The sequence below is a fragment of the Epinephelus lanceolatus genome, chromosome 11, assembly GCF_041903045.1.
Source record: "Epinephelus lanceolatus isolate andai-2023 chromosome 11, ASM4190304v1, whole genome shotgun sequence".
Classification (NCBI taxonomy): domain Eukaryota; kingdom Metazoa; phylum Chordata; class Actinopteri; order Perciformes; family Serranidae; genus Epinephelus; species Epinephelus lanceolatus.
The window spans coordinates 45,266,602-45,283,253 of record NC_135744.1 but is presented as its reverse complement, the minus strand read 5'-3'; the positions used below and the strand labels follow the sequence as shown (position 1 = coordinate 45,283,253).

The 16,652-nt window shown below is 46.5% G+C and overlaps 1 protein-coding gene across 4 annotated transcripts in view; it reads right to left on the bottom strand.

Moving 5' to 3' along the window:
• camk2a (calcium/calmodulin-dependent protein kinase II alpha) overlaps positions 1 to 16,452 on the bottom strand; it is a 65,278-nt gene extending 48,826 nt beyond the window's left edge. For 2 of the 4 annotated variants that reach the window (XM_078172712.1, XM_078172711.1), the window contains exons 1-2: positions 16,052 to 16,452; positions 13,569 to 13,663 (exon numbers count right to left, since the gene is read on the bottom strand). In XM_078172712.1, coding sequence (XP_078028838.1) covers positions 13,569 to 13,663; positions 16,052 to 16,113 — 157 coding nt within the window. In that variant the 5' untranslated portion in view covers positions 16,114 to 16,452. The remainder of the gene's footprint in view (positions 1 to 13,568; positions 13,664 to 16,051) is intronic. The other 2 variants (XM_033639396.2, XM_033639403.2) reach the window with 1 other exon arrangement.
• Positions 16,453 to 16,652: the final 200 nt, after the last annotated feature.

Sequence of the window (16,652 nt, the reverse complement as noted above, 5' to 3'; positions counted from 1 at the left end):
AATGTACTGGTGTCCAGTCTGATGTACTGGTGTGCGGTCTGCTGTACTGGTGTCCAGTCTGATGTACTGGTGTCCAGTCTGCTGTACTGTTGTGCGGTCTGCTGTACTGGTGTCCAGTCTGATGTACTGGTGTCCAGTCTGATGTACTGGTGTCCAATCTGATGTACTGGTGTCCAATCTAATGTACTGGTGTGCAGTCTGATGTACTGGTGTCCAGTCTGATGTACTGGTGTCCAGTCTGCTGTACTGGTGTGCAGTCTGATGTACTGGTGTCCAGTCTGCTGTACTGGTGTGCAGTCTGATGTACTGGTGTCCAATCTAATGTACTGGTGTCCAGTCTGATGTACTGGTGTCCAGTCTGCTGTACTGGTGTCCAGTCTGCTGTACTGGTGTCCAGTCTGCTGTACTGGTGTCCAGTCTGCTGTACTGGTGTCCAGTCTGATGTACTGGTGTCCAGTCTGCTGTACTGGTGTGCAGTCTGATGTACTGGTGTCCAGTCTGATGTACTGGTGTGCAGTCTGCTGTACTGGTGTCCAGTCTGCTGTACTGGTGTCCAGTCTGCTGTACTGGTGTCCAGTCTGATGTACTGGTGTCCAGTCTGCTGTACTGGTGTCCAGTCTGCTGTACTGGTGTCCAGTCTGATGTACTGGTGTCCAGTCTGCTGTACTGGTGTGCAGTCTGATGTACTGGTGTCCAATCTAATGTACTGGTGTCCAGTCTGATGTACTGGTGTGCGGTCTGCTGTACTGGTGTCCAGTCTGATGTACTGGTGTCCAGTCTGCTGTACTGGTGTCCAATCTGATGTACTGGTGTCCAATCTAATGTACTGGTGTCCAGTCTGATGTACTGGTGTGCGGTCTGCTGTACTGGTGTCCAGTCTGATGTACTGGTGTCCAGTCTGCTGTACTGGTGTCCAGTCTGATGTACTGGTGTCCAGTCTGATGTACTGGTGTCCAGTCTGCTGTACTGGTGTCCAATCTGATGTACTGGTGTCCAATCTAATGTACTGGTGTCCAGTCTGATGTACTGGTGTCCAGTCTGATGTACTGGTGTCCAGTCTGATGTACTGTTGTGCGGTCTGCTGTACTGGTGTCCAGTCTGATGTACTGTTGTGCGGTCTGCTGTACTGGTGTGCAGTCTGATGTACTGGTGTCCAGTCTGATGTACTGGTGTGCAGTCTGATGTACTGGTGTCCAGTCTGCTGTACTGGTGTGCAGTCTGCTGTACTGGTGTCCAGTCTGATGTACTGGTGTGCGGTCTGCTGTACTGGTGTCCAGTCTGATGTACTGGTGTCCAGTCTGATGTTCTGGTGTCCAGTCTGATGTACTGGTGTGCAGTCTGATGTTCTGGTGTCCAGTCTGATGTACTGGTGTGCAGTCTGATGTACTGGTGTCCAGTCTGCTGTACTGGTGTGCGGTCTGCTGTACTGGTGTCCAGTCTGATGTACTGGTGTCCAGTCTGATGTTCTGGTGTCCAGTCTGATGTACTGGTGTGCAGTCTGATGTTCTGGTGTCCAGTCTGATGTACTGGTGTGCAGTCTGATGTACTGGTGTCCAGTCTGCTGTACTGGTGTCCAGTCTGATGTACTGGTGTCCAGTCTGATGTACTGGTGCGCAGTCTGATGTACTGGTGTCCAGTCTGATGTACTGTTGTGCAGTCTGATGTACTGGTGTCCAGTCTGCTGTACTGGTGTGCGGTCTGCTGTACTGGTGTCCAGTCTGATGTACTGGTGCGCAGTCTGCTGTACTGGTGTCCAGTCTGATGTACTGGTGTGCAGTCTGCTGTACTGGTGTGCGGTCTGATGTACTGGTGTGCAGTCTGCTGTACTGGTGTGCGGTCTGATGTACTGGTGCGCAGTCTGCTGTACTGGTGTCCAGTCTGATGTACTGGTGTGCAGTCTGCTGTACTGGTGTGCGGTCTGATGTACTGGTGTGCAGTCTGCTGTACTGGTGTCCAGTCTGATGTACTGGTGTGCAGTCTGATGTACTGGTGTGCGGTCTGCTGTACTGGTGTGCAGTCTGCTGTACTGGTGTGCGGTCTGATGTACTGGTGCGCAGTCTGCTGTACTGGTGTCCAGTCTGATGTACTGGTGCGCAGTCTGCTGTACTGGTATGCGGTCTGATGTACTGGTGTCCAGTCTGATGTACTGGTGTGCGGTCTGATGTACTGGTGTCCAGTCTGATGTACTGGTGCGCAGTCTGATGTACTGGTGTCCAGTCTGATGTACTGGTGTCCAGTCTGATGTACTGGTGTGCAGTCTGATGTACTGGTGTGCAGTCTGCTGTACTGGTGTCCAGTCTGATGTACTGGTGTGCAGTCTGATGTACTGGTGTGCAGTCTGATGTACTGGTGTCCAGTCTGATGTACTGGTGTGCAGTCTGATGTACTGGTGTCCAGTCTGATGTACTGGTGTGCAGTCTGCTGTACTGGTGTCCAGTCTGATGTACTGGTGTCCAGTCTGCTGTACTGGTGTCCAGTCTGATGTACTGGTGTCCAGTCTGATGTACTGGTGTCCAGTCTGCTGTACTGGTGTCCAATCTGATGTACTGGTGTCCAATCTAATGTACTGGTGTCCAGTCTGATGTACTGGTGTCCAGTCTGATGTACTGGTGTCCAGTCTGATGTACTGTTGTGCGGTCTGCTGTACTGGTGTCCAGTCTGATGTACTGGTGTGCAGTCTGATGTACTGGTGTCCAGTCTGTTGTACTGGTGTGCAGTCTGCTGTACTGGTGTCCAGTCTGATGTACTGGTGTGCGGTCTGCTGTACTGGTGTCCAGTCTGATGTACTGGTGTCCAGTCTGATGTTCTGGTGTCCAGTCTGATGTACTGGTGTGCAGTCTGATGTTCTGGTGTCCAGTCTGATGTACTGGTGTGCAGTCTGATGTACTGGTGTCCAGTCTGCTGTACTGGTGTGCGGTCTGCTGTACTGGTGTCCAGTCTGATGTACTGGTGTCCAGTCTGATGTTCTGGTGTCCAGTCTGATGTACTGGTGTGCAGTCTGATGTTCTGGTGTCCAGTCTGATGTACTGGTGTGCAGTCTGATGTACTGGTGTCCAGTCTGCTGTACTGGTGTCCAGTCTGATGTACTGGTGTCCAGTCTGATGTACTGGTGCGCAGTCTGATGTACTGGTGTCCAGTCTGATGTACTGTTGTGCAGTCTGATGTACTGGTGTCCAGTCTGCTGTACTGGTGTGCGGTCTGCTGTACTGGTGTCCAGTCTGATGTACTGGTGCGCAGTCTGCTGTACTGGTGTCCAGTCTGATGTACTGGTGTGCAGTCTGCTGTACTGGTGTGCGGTCTGATGTACTGGTGTGCAGTCTGCTGTACTGGTGTGCGGTCTGATGTACTGGTGCGCAGTCTGCTGTACTGGTGTCCAGTCTGATGTACTGGTGTGCAGTCTGCTGTACTGGTGTGCGGTCTGATGTACTGGTGTGCAGTCTGCTGTACTGGTGTCCAGTCTGATGTACTGGTGTGCAGTCTGATGTACTGGTGTGCGGTCTGCTGTACTGGTGTGCAGTCTGCTGTACTGGTGTGCGGTCTGATGTACTGGTGCGCAGTCTGCTGTACTGGTGTCCAGTCTGATGTACTGGTGCGCAGTCTGCTGTACTGGTATGCGGTCTGATGTACTGGTGTCCAGTCTGATGTACTGGTGTGCGGTCTGATGTACTGGTGTCCAGTCTGATGTACTGGTGCGCAGTCTGATGTACTGGTGTCCAGTCTGATGTACTGGTGTGCAGTCTGATGTACTGGTGTGCAGTCTGCTGTACTGGTGTCCAGTCTGATGTACTGGTGTGCAGTCTGATGTACTGGTGTGCAGTCTGATGTACTGGTGTCCAGTCTGATGTACTGGTGTGCAGTCTGATGTACTGGTGTCCAGTCTGATGTACTGGTGTGCAGTCTGATGTACTGGTGTGCAGTCTGCTGTACTGGTGTGCAGTCTGATGTACTGGTGTGCAGTCTGATGTACTGGTGTGCAGTCTGATGTACTGGTGTCCAGTCTGATGTACTGGTGTCCAGTCTGATGTACTGGTGTGCAGTCTGATGTACTGGTGTGCAGTCTGCTGTACTGGTGTCCAGTCTGATGTACTGGTGTGCAGTCTGATGTACTGGTGTCCAGTCTGATGTACTGGTGTGCAGTCTGATGTACTGGTGTCCAGTCTGATGTACTGGTGTCCAGTCTGATGTATTGGTGTGCGGTCTGATGTACTGGTGTCCAGTCTGATGTACTGGTGTGCAGTCTGATGTACTGGTGTCCAGTCTGATGTACTGGTGTGCAGTCTGATGTACTGGTGTCCAGTCTGATGTACTGGTGTGCAGTCTGATGTACTGGTGTCCAGTCTGATGTACTGGTGTCCAGTCTGATGTACTGGTGTCCAGTCTGATGTACTGGTGTCCAGTCTGATGTACTGGTGTGCAGTCTGATGTACTGGTGTGCAGTCTGATGTACTGGTGTCCAGTCTGATGTACTGGTGTGCAGTCTGATGTACTGGTGTCCAGTCTGATGTACTGGTGTGCAGTCTGATGTACTGGTGTGCAGTCTGATGTACTGGTGTCCAGTCTGATGTACTGGTGTGCAGTCTAATGTACTGGTGTGCAGTCTGATGTACTGGTGTCCAGTCTGATGTACTGGTGTGCAGTCTGATGTACTGGTGTCCAGTCTGATGTACTGGTGTGCAGTCTGCTATACTGGTGTCCAGTCTGATGTACTGGTGTCCAGTCTGATGTACTGGTGTGCAGTCTGATGTACTGGTGTCCAGTCTGATGTACTGGTGTCCAGTCTGATGTACTGGTGTGCAGTCTGCTGTACTGGTATCCAGTCTGCTGTACTGGTATCCAGTCTGCTGTACTGGTGCTCAGGGTCTGAACAAGCGGAACAGGACCGTCATACTGGGAGTTCACATTGTGTTCGTCCTGACGGCGGTGGGTCTGATCCCGGCTCAGCTGCAGCTCTGTGGTGGAGTCGAGCGGAGGAGCAGATCTGATCTGAGCTCAGTTTGAGCTGCAGCTGATGGAACAGCAGAGAGTCGGCGAGGTGACGAGTGTCCGACAGCCAAGAGACAATCTGCTGAGGAAGGTTTCCAACTGAGCAGCAGCTCTGAAGCTCTGAAGGCTGGAACACACATGCCTTCACTTCACTGCTCCGCAACAACAACACACACACACACACACACACACAACTACAGTGTATACACAATACACACACACACACACTGTGATAAATACACACATATATATTTATATTTAATAAAAGATGAAAGCCATAAAGGAAATCTGAGGAATCAAAGAAATGTGACTGAAATGAATCAAAGAGCTGCACAAACTTCAAACACACACACACACACAAACACTCAGAGTCAGTAATGGAGAACAAACACAGACGGAGGTGGAGGCTGTTGTTGGTTTAAAGAACATTTGATGCTGTTTGACTGTGTGAGTGTATTAAAGACGATCGCTGTGATTCAGCCGCCATCCTCTTGTTAACCCGCCGCTCTGTGATTGTACCTCTGCAGCAGGAAACATCATCATCATCATCATCATCATGAATCGTGTAATTAGAGTCTGGTTAGATGTGAACATGAGGAGGAGGTTTGGCACCAACACATGAACTTAATGAGGGTGTGAAGGAGTGAAACATGGTCCCTCTTCATCCTTCTATTTATTACACAGATATTATCACAACCTCTTCATCATCATCATCATCATCATCATATTATTATTATCATCATTTCTTTATTTCAAATAATGGTATGTAACAATAATAGTTACAAACTATTTGAGAATCGATCAGACAAGATAAACTAATCATAAAAATAATCCTGTAATAATTAGTGCAGAGCGTTAACGAGTGAACACAGCTTTGTATTTTTTGGATTATTTTTATCATGATTATTATCAACTAACATGAGTTGGTTTTCTGCAGTGATGTCACACACACTTCTCTGTCAACTTTACAAGGTGTTGCTAAGCAACCGAGAGAAATCTCAAACCAGAATAGTGATCTGAATTTATTTTTTTGTACAGAAATGGAGACACAAAGAGACGGAGACAAACTGAACAAACACTGCACATCAACACATCTGCTGTTTGATTTAACCCCTCGTTATCAGCTGGAGTCAACACACAGCTGCATGCTGCACCGTTCACAGCTATTTCTACAGGTGTCTCTACAGGTGTCTCTACAGCTGTCTCTACAGGTGTCTACAGGTGTCTACAGGTGTCTCTACAGGTGTCTCTACAGGTGTCTACAGGTGTCTCCACAGGTGTCTCTACAGCTGTCTCTACAGGTGTCTACAGCTGTCTCTACAGGTGTCTACAGGTGTCTACAGGTGTCTCTACAGGTGTCTACAGGTGTCTACAGGTGTCTCTACAGGTGTCTCTACAGGTGTCTACAGGTGTCTCCACAGGTGTCTCTACAGCTGTCTCTACAGGTGTCTACAGGTGTCTACAGGTGTCTCTACAGGTGTCTCTACAGGTGTCTACAGGTGTCTCTACAGCTGTCTCTACAGGTGTCTACAGGTGTCTCCACAGGTGTCTACAGGTGTCTACAGCTGTCTCTACAGGTGTCTACAGGTGTCTACAGGTGTCTCTACAGGTGTCTCTACAGGTGTCTACAGGTGTCTCCACAGGTGTCTCTACAGCTGTCTCTACAGGTGTCTACAGGTGTCTCTACAGGTGTCTCTACAGGTGTCTGTCTACAGGTGTCTACAGGTGTCTCTACAGGTGTCTACAGGTGTCTACAGGTATCTCTACAGGTGTCTCTACAGGTATCTACAGCTGTCTCTACAGGTGTCTCTACAGGTATCTACAGCTGTCTCTACAGGTGTCTCTACAGGTGTCTACATGTATCTCTACAGGTATCTACAGGTGTCTCTACAGGTATCTACAGGTGTCTCTACAGGTGTCTACAGCTGTCTCTACAGGTGTCTCTACAGGTATCTACAGCTGTCTCTACAGGTGTCTCTACAGGTGTCTACATGTATCTCTACAGGTATCTACAGGTGTCTCTACAGGTATCTACAGGTATCTACAGGTGTCTCTACAGGTATCTACAGGTGTCTCTACAGGTATCTACAGGTGTCTACAGGTGTCTCTACAGGTGTCTCTACAGGTATCTACAGGTATCTACAGGTGTCTCTACAGGTGTCTACAACTGTCTCTACAGGTATCTACAGGTGTCTACAGCTGTCTCTACAGGTGTCTACATGTATCTCTACAGGTATCTACAGGTGTCTACAGCTGTCTCTACAGGTGTCTACATGTATCTCTACAGGTATCTACAGGTGTCTACAGCTGTCTCTACAGGTGTCTACATGTATCTCTACAGGTATCTACAGGTGTCTACATGTATCTCTACAGGTATCTACAGGTGTCTACAGCTGTCTCTACAGGTGTCTACATGTATCTCTACAGGTATCTACAGGTGTCTACAGGTATCTCTACAGGTGTATCTACAGGTATCTACAGGTGTCTCTACAGGTGTCTCTACCGGTGTCTACAACTGTCTCTACAGGTGTCTCTACCGGTGTCTACATGTATCTCTACAGGTATCTACAGGTATCTACAGGTGTCTACAGGTATCTCTACAGGTGTATCTACAGGTGTCTACAGGTATCTCTACAGGTGTATCTACAGGTATCTACAGCTGTCTCTACAGGTGTCTCTACCGGTGTCTACAACTGTCTCTACAGGTATCTACAGGTGTCTATAGGTGTTTACATGTATCTCTACAGGTATCTACAGGTGTCTACAGCTGTCTCTACAGGTGTCTACATGTATCTCTACAGGTATCTACAGGTGTCTCTACAGGTTTCTACAGCTGTCTCTACAGGTGTCTACAGGTATCTCTACAGGTGTCTCTACAGGTATCTCTACAGGTATCTACAGGTGTCTCCACAGGTGTTTCTACAGGTATCTCTACAGGTATCTACAGGTGTCTCTACAGGTGTTTCTACAGGTGTGTCTACAGGTGTCTCTACAGATATCTCTACAGGTGTTTCTACAGGTGTCTCTACAGGTATCTCTACAGGTGTCTCTACAGGTGTCTCTCTACAGGTATCTACATGTGTCTCTACAGGTGTCTCTACAGGTGTCTACAGGTGCCTCTACTGGTGTTTCTACAGGTGTTTCTACAGGTGTCTCTACAGGTGTTTCTACAGGTGTCTACAGGTGTCTACACAGGTGTCTCTACAGGTGTCTACAGGTGTTTCTACAGGTGTCTACAGGTGTCTCTACGGGTGTCTACAGGTGTCTACACAGGTGTCTCTACAGGTGTCTACAGGTGTTGCTACAGGTGTCTACAGGTGTTTCTATGGGTGTCTACAGGTGTCTCTACAGGTGTCTCTACTGGTGTCTACAGGTGTCTCTACAGGTGTCTCTACAGCTGTCTCTACTGGTGTCTACAGGTGTCTACACAGGTGTCTCTACAGGTGTCTACACAGGTGTCTACAGGTGTTTCTACTGGTGTCTACAGCTGTCTCTACAGGTCTCTACAGGTGTCCCTACAGGTGTCTCTACAGGTGTCTACACAGGTGTTTCTACAGGTGTCTACAGCTGTCTCTACAGGTGTCTGTCTACAGGTGTCTCTACAGGTGTCTACAGCTGTCTCTACAGGTGTCTCTACAGGTGTCTACAGGTGTTTCTACAGGTGTCTACAGCTGTCTCTACAGGTGTCTACAGGTGTCTACAGCTGTCTCTACAGGTGTCTACAGGTGTCTACAGCTGTCTCTACAGGTGTCTCTACAGGTGTCTCTACAGGTGTCTCTACAGGTGTATCTACAGGTGTCTCTACAGGTGTCTACATGTATCTCTACAGGTGTATCTACAGGTGTCTACAGGTGTCTCTACAGCTGTCTACAGCTGTCTCTACAGGTCTCTACAGGTGTCTCTACAGGTGTATCTACAGGTGTCTCTACAGGTCTCTACAGGTGTTTCTACAGGTGTCTACAGCTGTCTCTACAGGTCTCTACAGGTGTCTCTACAGGTGTCTACACAGGTGTTTCTACAGGTGTCTGTACAGGTGTCTGTACAGGTCTCTACAGGTGTCTACAGCTGTCTCTACAGGTCTCTACAGGTGTCTACAGCTGTCTCTACAGGTCTCTACAGCTGTCTCTACAGGTGTCTCTACAGGTCTCTACAGGTGTCCCTACAGGTGTCTCTACAGGTGTCTACACAGGTGTTTCTATAGGTGTCTCTACAGATCTCTACAGGTGTCTCTACAGGTGTATCTACAGGTGTCTACACAGGTGTCTCTACAGGTCTCTACAGGTGTCTCTACAGGTGTCTACAGCTGTCTCTACAGGTCTCTACAGGTGTCTCTACAGGTGTTTCTACAGGTGTCTACAGCTGTCTCTACAGGTCTCTACAGGTGTCTCTACAGGTGTCTACACAGGTGTTTCTACAGGTGTCTCTACAGGTCTCTACAGGTGTCTCTACGAGTGTCTACAGGTGTCTCTACAGGTGTCTACAGGTGTCTCTACAGGTGTCTCTACAGGTGTTTACATGTGTCTACAGGTGTCTCTACAGGAGTTTCTACAGGTGTCTCTACAGGTGTCTACAGGTGTCTACAGGTGTCTCTATGGGTCTCTACAGGTGTCTGCAGGTGTCTCTACAGGTGTTTACATGTGTCTACAGGTGTCTCTACAGGTGTCTCTACAGGTGTTTACAGGTGTCTCTACAGGTGTCTACAGGTGTCTCTACAGGTGTCTACAGTTGTCTCTACAGGTGTCTCTACAGGTGTTTACAGGTGTCTCTACAGGTGTCTACAGGTGTCTCTACAGGTATCTCTACAGGTGTCTACAGGTGTCTCTACAGGTGTCTACAGGTGTCTCTACAGGTATCTCTACAGGTGTCTACAGGTATCTCTATAGGTGTCTACAGGTGTCTCTACAGGTATCTCTACAGGTGTCTACAGGTGTCTCTACAGGTGTTTACAGGTATCTCTACAGGTGTCTACAGGTGTCTCTACAGGTATCTCTACAGGTGTCTCTACAGGTGTCTACAGGTGTCTCTACAGGTGTTTACAGTTGTCTCTACAGGTATCTCTACAGGTATCTACAGGTGTCTCTACAGGTTTTTTTTGCACATGTCTAGTGGTCAGGATCATAGATATAAAACTGCTGGACTGTCACCGCCATATTGGAGAGAGAGCCACACTGGTCTGTAAACAGGGAACAGGAGCGGCTGCTCTTCTGGATAAACATCACTACAACAATTATATTTCTTTCTTCAGTCTCCAGTTAATTCTAATCTGGATATTTTGTCTGTGATAACTGCTGGTGTGTCAGACTGACAAGAACTGAATTATTCAAATGGAGTAATTAATTATTCATCATCATAAGGAATTATAAAAATTCACATGTGTCAAACATGGATTTGTCTTATTTTCATTAGTTAGTACTTTGCAGAGACGTCACTAAACAATATAATTTAATGTCGAAGTATACAACTTAATAACTAGCTAGCTAACGCTGTCTGTTTATTAACGGTCACCATTGATAATTTAAGAATAGACACCAAAAGAAAACCTGTCTTTAATTTGTATAATTTGTTCCTGTCTGATATCAGGGAAAGGAAAGGGTAGCTAATGTTAGCATAATAACTATGCTAGCTAGCGTGCTAACATTAGCTAACAGCTGGCAGCCAGATACAAACGTCTATGACCCATTGTGTGTTTGATGATTTAAACAGAGAACATGCCTTTCTAAGATGATCAGTGGTCACAGTTATTAATATTATATTCTGTTATGATCGAGGAGTTGTTGATTAGCAGACAGTGTTAGCAAGCTAGCATGCTAGCTAGTTGAAAAGCTGTCTACTTCCCCATTAAATTATATCTAAAGTGACGTCTCCATAAGTAGGATAACTAAGGACAATAAGACAAATCCATGTTTGACAAACTTTAGTTTTTATAATTCCTCATGATGATGAATTATTTCAGACCACGTCAGAAACACAGACCCCTCTGCCGAGCGTCCAGCAGTCATCACAGACTAAATATCAGATTATAATTAACTGGAGACAAAACTTTATTTTCTGCTCATTGAAATCAGTTGAGAAATGTCAGGTCTTTTTATGTAGAAAACAGCAGCTCCTCTGCTTACTGTCACTTGTTTACAGGCCAGTGTCGCTCTCTCCAAAATGGCGGCGACGTTGACGCATTGCTGCGACAGGCTGACACAGTCAGCGCATAGTCCACGTATATTTATGCTATGCTCAGCTGAGGTCGTGTTGACTGTTTTCACTAGAAGTGACCATAGGAATGTCCTCCTGATGATAATATGCATCACCCCGTAAGTGGAAATTTTCAGAGAGCATCATGTACACAACTTCCTGTGTCTTAAACACGAGTTACATTTGAACGCAACATGTGTGTATGTTCAGAATCCTCAAGAGAGACCACCGTCCTGTCTGAGACGTGCACTTCCTATTATTCTGTGTTTAACACTTCATATGCTGTCGATCAACACCAGTGCCATCGGAGCGTAGTATTCATTTCCGTTAACGTCATTCTGTCTGACACCATGTGATGAGAAGATGGCCGCCTCAGCATGCCGCTGTGTGTTGTTCTGTCTTGTTTTCTGCTGAGGTACCTGAAGCTCTTTCACCAGAGACGAGTTCATGAACATCAGGAAACAACTCCAGCAGGTTTCTCTCATCATCATTGAATCAGCGTCTCATCAAAGGTGCTCTCGTCTTTGATTCATGCAGTAAAACGCCAGAGGAAAGGAAAACAGGCCGCTCTCTGCCGCCGCCGACTTCAAACATTGTTACTGGAGATATTTCTTTGACGTGAGTTCACTGTGCAACAAGCGGGACCAACTTTTCTTCATCATCTGTTTTGTGCATCACAGAGACGTGATGACGTGGATCCATGATGTTCAGAGCAGATCACCACACGGCAGATCAATCTGATTGATGTAACTGTGACAGTGATCATACAGCAACTGTAAATCTTTCTACTTCCTCCTGAGTTCACTTCATTCACCCTGATCAGAGTTTATACTCAAACACCAACATGGAGGACGTTCAGCGTATGCTCCCTGACCAGATACTGTGTTTGGGACAGACACACCCAGACCCGCCATTGTCCTCGGCGACTTAAATAAAGGTAACGTCAGCCATGAACTCCCAAACAGACAGTTCATTAAATGTTGGACCAGAGAGGGGAATATTTTGGATCTGCGTTACAGTCAGTGGAGCCAATCACGCCATCCACCAGCTGCACCGGGACACTCGGACCACGTCATGGTCCACCTGCGTCCTGCGTACAGGCAAAAGTCAAAGCTCTGTAACATCTGTGACGACATTTACACTGTGGACCAGTGAAGTTCTGGAGGATCGTTACGGACTTCGGAGACTGCTCCCACTGGTCTGGACCAGGACACTGAGTGTACCTGTGGAGCTTCAGAAACACGTCTCTGACTGACCATCAGAAACATGGTGCTCTTCTCTCTGAACACCAACAGCTGCTCCTCAAGTCATCAGTCTGCCAAGCTCCTGGAGTTCAGGGACAACTCCACCCTGACTGGACTCATCTCAGGTGGGGATGAGTCTGCCTACAACTCGGATAATGACCACCTGGTGACATGGTGGGGACAGAACCACCTGGAGCTGAACGCTCTGAAGACAGTGGAGCCTCCATCACCCTGTGGTTCCTTCCACTTCCTCCATCATCAGTCAGGACCTCAGCTGGGAGCTGAACCTCAGCTCCTCCATCAAAAACCTCAGCAGCAGCTGACGATGTTCAACCTGCCAAAGACCATGATGGAGCACCTCCTCCATCACCACCTGGTACCCTGCTGCCACCGCCAAGGACAAGGACGGACAGCAGACCCTGTTCAAGAACCTGAGGACCCTTCTGGATCTGCAAGGTTCCAGGACCCTGAGAACCCTCCAGGACCTGTATATCATCAGCATCCTAAGGTCCCTTAAAGACCTGTATGTTTCCAGGACCTGTATGTTGCTAAGACCCTCCAGGACCTGTATGCCACCAAAACCCTGAGGACCATTAAAGGCCTGTATATCATCAGGATACCAAGGACCCTCCAGGACCTGATGTTTTCAAGACCATTCTGGACCTGCAAGACTCCAGGACTGTGAGAACCCTACGGGATCTGTATGCCTCCAGGACCCTTAGAAGCCTCCCGGACCTGTGCATCTTTAGGACCCTGAGGACCCCGCAAGACACATATGCCATTAGATCCCTGAAGACCCTCCAGGACCTGTATATCATCAAGACCCTGAGGACCCTCAGGACCTGTATGCCACCAGGACCCTGAGAACCCTTATAGACCTGTTTATCATCAGGAACCTAAGGAACCTTAAGGACCTTCCCACCCTGAACACAAACTGAAATGTCCCTCTGTGACACTTCCCGTTCTTTCTATCTGGTCTTATCAACATAGCCCAGGAACCCCGCCCCCCCACAGACACTACAGGTTACATTAAGTTTGGACCACCATCTACGTATAAAACCTGAGGCTCCAGATGCTCTGACATCATCTGTGCTACTGTGCTTTATACGTGTGTGTTGATGTGTAAATGTCTGCAGTCCTCCTTCAGGTCCTCACCTCTGGCAGAAAGTTTCTTGGTGTTGATGATCTTGGCGGCGTACTCCTGACCCGACAGCACCTTCACACAGCGCCGCACCACTGAAAATGCTCCCCTGGAAACGCAACAGGAGAAACCAATCAGCTGGAGCCACAGTAACAAATCCAGAACATGGTCTTATTTCAACAAGATAGTTTTTCCAAGTTATACAATTTTGTTATTTTCCTGTTATAAAGTGACTTTTTGAAAAAAAAATAAATAAATAATAATAATAAAAAAAAGATATGTTTGAAGTTACAAAATATTTTTGTTATAAGAAGATATTTTTCAAGTTATCACAAAATATTTTCTGTTATAACGAGATATGTGATCCGCGTTGATAAAGTTGTTAGCTAACGTTGTCCTAAAGATTAAATGATACAAATATACGACTTCTTTCTGTTTCTGGTTTCAAAAACATCCTGCGCTGCGTTCGTGCAGCTAAAACGGGAGCGTATCTATGTTTCTCGGGTTCTATGTTCCCCACTTAACCCTGCAAAAAAGGTTCTATGTTCCCCGCTTACACAAAAAAGGTTCCATGTTTCCCGCTCAACCAGGCGGGAAACACAGAACCCTTTTTGTTTGAGCGGGGAACATAGAACCTTTTTGGGTGGTAAGTGGGGAACATAGAACCCGGGAAAAGTCTGTCCATCTAAATATCTTTACATCTGCTGGACTGTGATGACGTGGTTCGTCCTTCACGCTCCCCTCATGATGAACTGTAACAATTTTAATGATCCTTTGACTTTTCCTGTAGCGCCATCATCAGGTCAACGTGTTCATGTGTTTTTGATTTATGACCAAAACCTGCAGAACCAATGACGTTCATCTGCCTCAGCTGGTCTCTGGGTTCACAGATAGTTAGCCAATGCTAATGCTAACACGCTAACCTAAGATGATGAACATTTTACCTGCTGAACATTAGCATGTTAGCGTCGTCACTGTGAGCGTGTTAGCATGCTGATGTTAGCATTTAGCTTTTACTACTGCAAACTTTACTGATACTACCAACACTGCTGCTTCTACTGAAAACTGCTACGGCTAATGCTAACACTAATGCTAATTTTACTGCTGCTGCTGCAAATATTATTACGACTACTGGCGCTGCTACAGCTACTGCGAATATTACAACTACTATTCCTGACAACGCTAGTACTGCAAATACTACTGCAAGTTCTACTGCTGCTGCAAATATTACCGATACTACTGCGACCACGACTGCTGGCACTGCTGCTGGAAATAATAGTAGTGCTGTTACTGCTGTCACTATTACCACAGTAAAGCTCAGTGTTACGACCATGACTACTGCTGCTGTCCCTTTGACTGCTAATACTGTGACTGATACTGGTGCTGTACTAAGACTACTACTGGTATTACTGGCCTGGTGATATCACAGTGATGTCATCACTTTGTTACAAACTGGAGGTGAGTAGTTTGAGGTGTCTGTTTATCAGGCAGGTGCATTATGGGAAATGTAGGATTGAGTGTTTTTGGACTAAAAGTCAGAACATGATCTTTTTCTCACAACAACTACAACTTTGATGACAAGATGAAAACGCAGTCATGTGATCAATAAACAGATATTGGTCATAAAATCTAAACGATGATTTCCTGCTGGTGGTTTTCATCCTTGGAACTGAAGCTGAGTTTTTACAGAAGGCTTCTGTGAGTCTTCTGAAAGCTGTATTCTGCTATTCTGCCACCCACCATCACATTATGTAAGAGACCTGGCATTATCTGTGTGTGTGTGTGTGTGTGTGTGTGTGTGTGTGTGTGTGTGTGTGTGTGTGTGTGTGGGTGGGCAGTGAGTGGGATGGGGTCAGAGAGGTGACCCACTCATCCTTCCATCCATCCATATATCTATCTGTCTATTAATCCATCCATCCGTTCACCATCATTGATCAGAAACTGATCAACTAAATCAATAACACATTAATTATTAATATTACTGAAACGAAACAGATTTAAATCAATAATAATAAATGAATGCATCTTATTAAGTCTTACTGTAATAGTTATAATTAAGAATATATGCAAAATATATAAAAAACTAAAGGTGGTCATTTACAACTGACAATAATTTAGTGAAATAAATGCAAGAAAATATTAATTTTTAAATTGTTATATGTTGTAATAATAATTAGAACAAATAAAACAATTTAAATAAAAAATCAAAAACAATAACATAAAATCATATAGATATAAAGTTTACATAAAATACATAAAAATCTTACACAAATATATCTAAAAAAATTATGAAATATAATATAAAAAATGAATTTGACTGAAAGATATTAAAAAGTAACTATTAATTTGAATACATAACTTGAAACAACAGAATAAATAATATCAAACTAGCACTAAAATAAATTAATAATATTAATAATAATAAGAGTTCCAGCTGACGCTCAGTGTGAAAACTGATGAAGATGCTGATGAGGATGATGATGATGATGATACTTACTTGCCCAGCTCTTCGTACAGCTGATACTCTTCGGTAAAACGAGTGCAGATGACCGTTGCCATGGCGACCCGGCGGGGCGAGGGTCAGGGGGCTCCCTGTCCGTCTTCCTCTGAGGATGATGATGGTGGTGGTGATGATGATGGAGGCCAAGAGTTGGAGCTGTCTGTGTGTGTGTCTGTCTGTGTGTGTGTGTCTGTCTGAGGATGGAGGAGACAGAGAGATGAGAAGAAAGAGAAGAGTTTCTGGTTCTGGACGGAGGAGAGGAAGAGGAGGAGGAAAAGGAGGAGGAGGAAGAGGAGGAAGAAGAAGAAGAAGATGGAGGGATGATGGAGAGAGCAGTGAGGAGCTGCGTCTCTCTGTCTCTCTGTCCTGATCTGTGGGAGAGACAGAGACACGGTGACGCTTTCAGATGCTCAACCTGCCCGCCCACTCCCCTCCGTCAGCCAATCACAGGCCAGTACACACACACGCACGCACGCACGCACGCACGCGCGCTCACACACACACACACACACACACACACACACGGTCACCATGGTAACTACATCTCTCTGTCTGTGCTGGAAAGTAAGACTGCAAACACTGCCAGTTCCCCGAGATT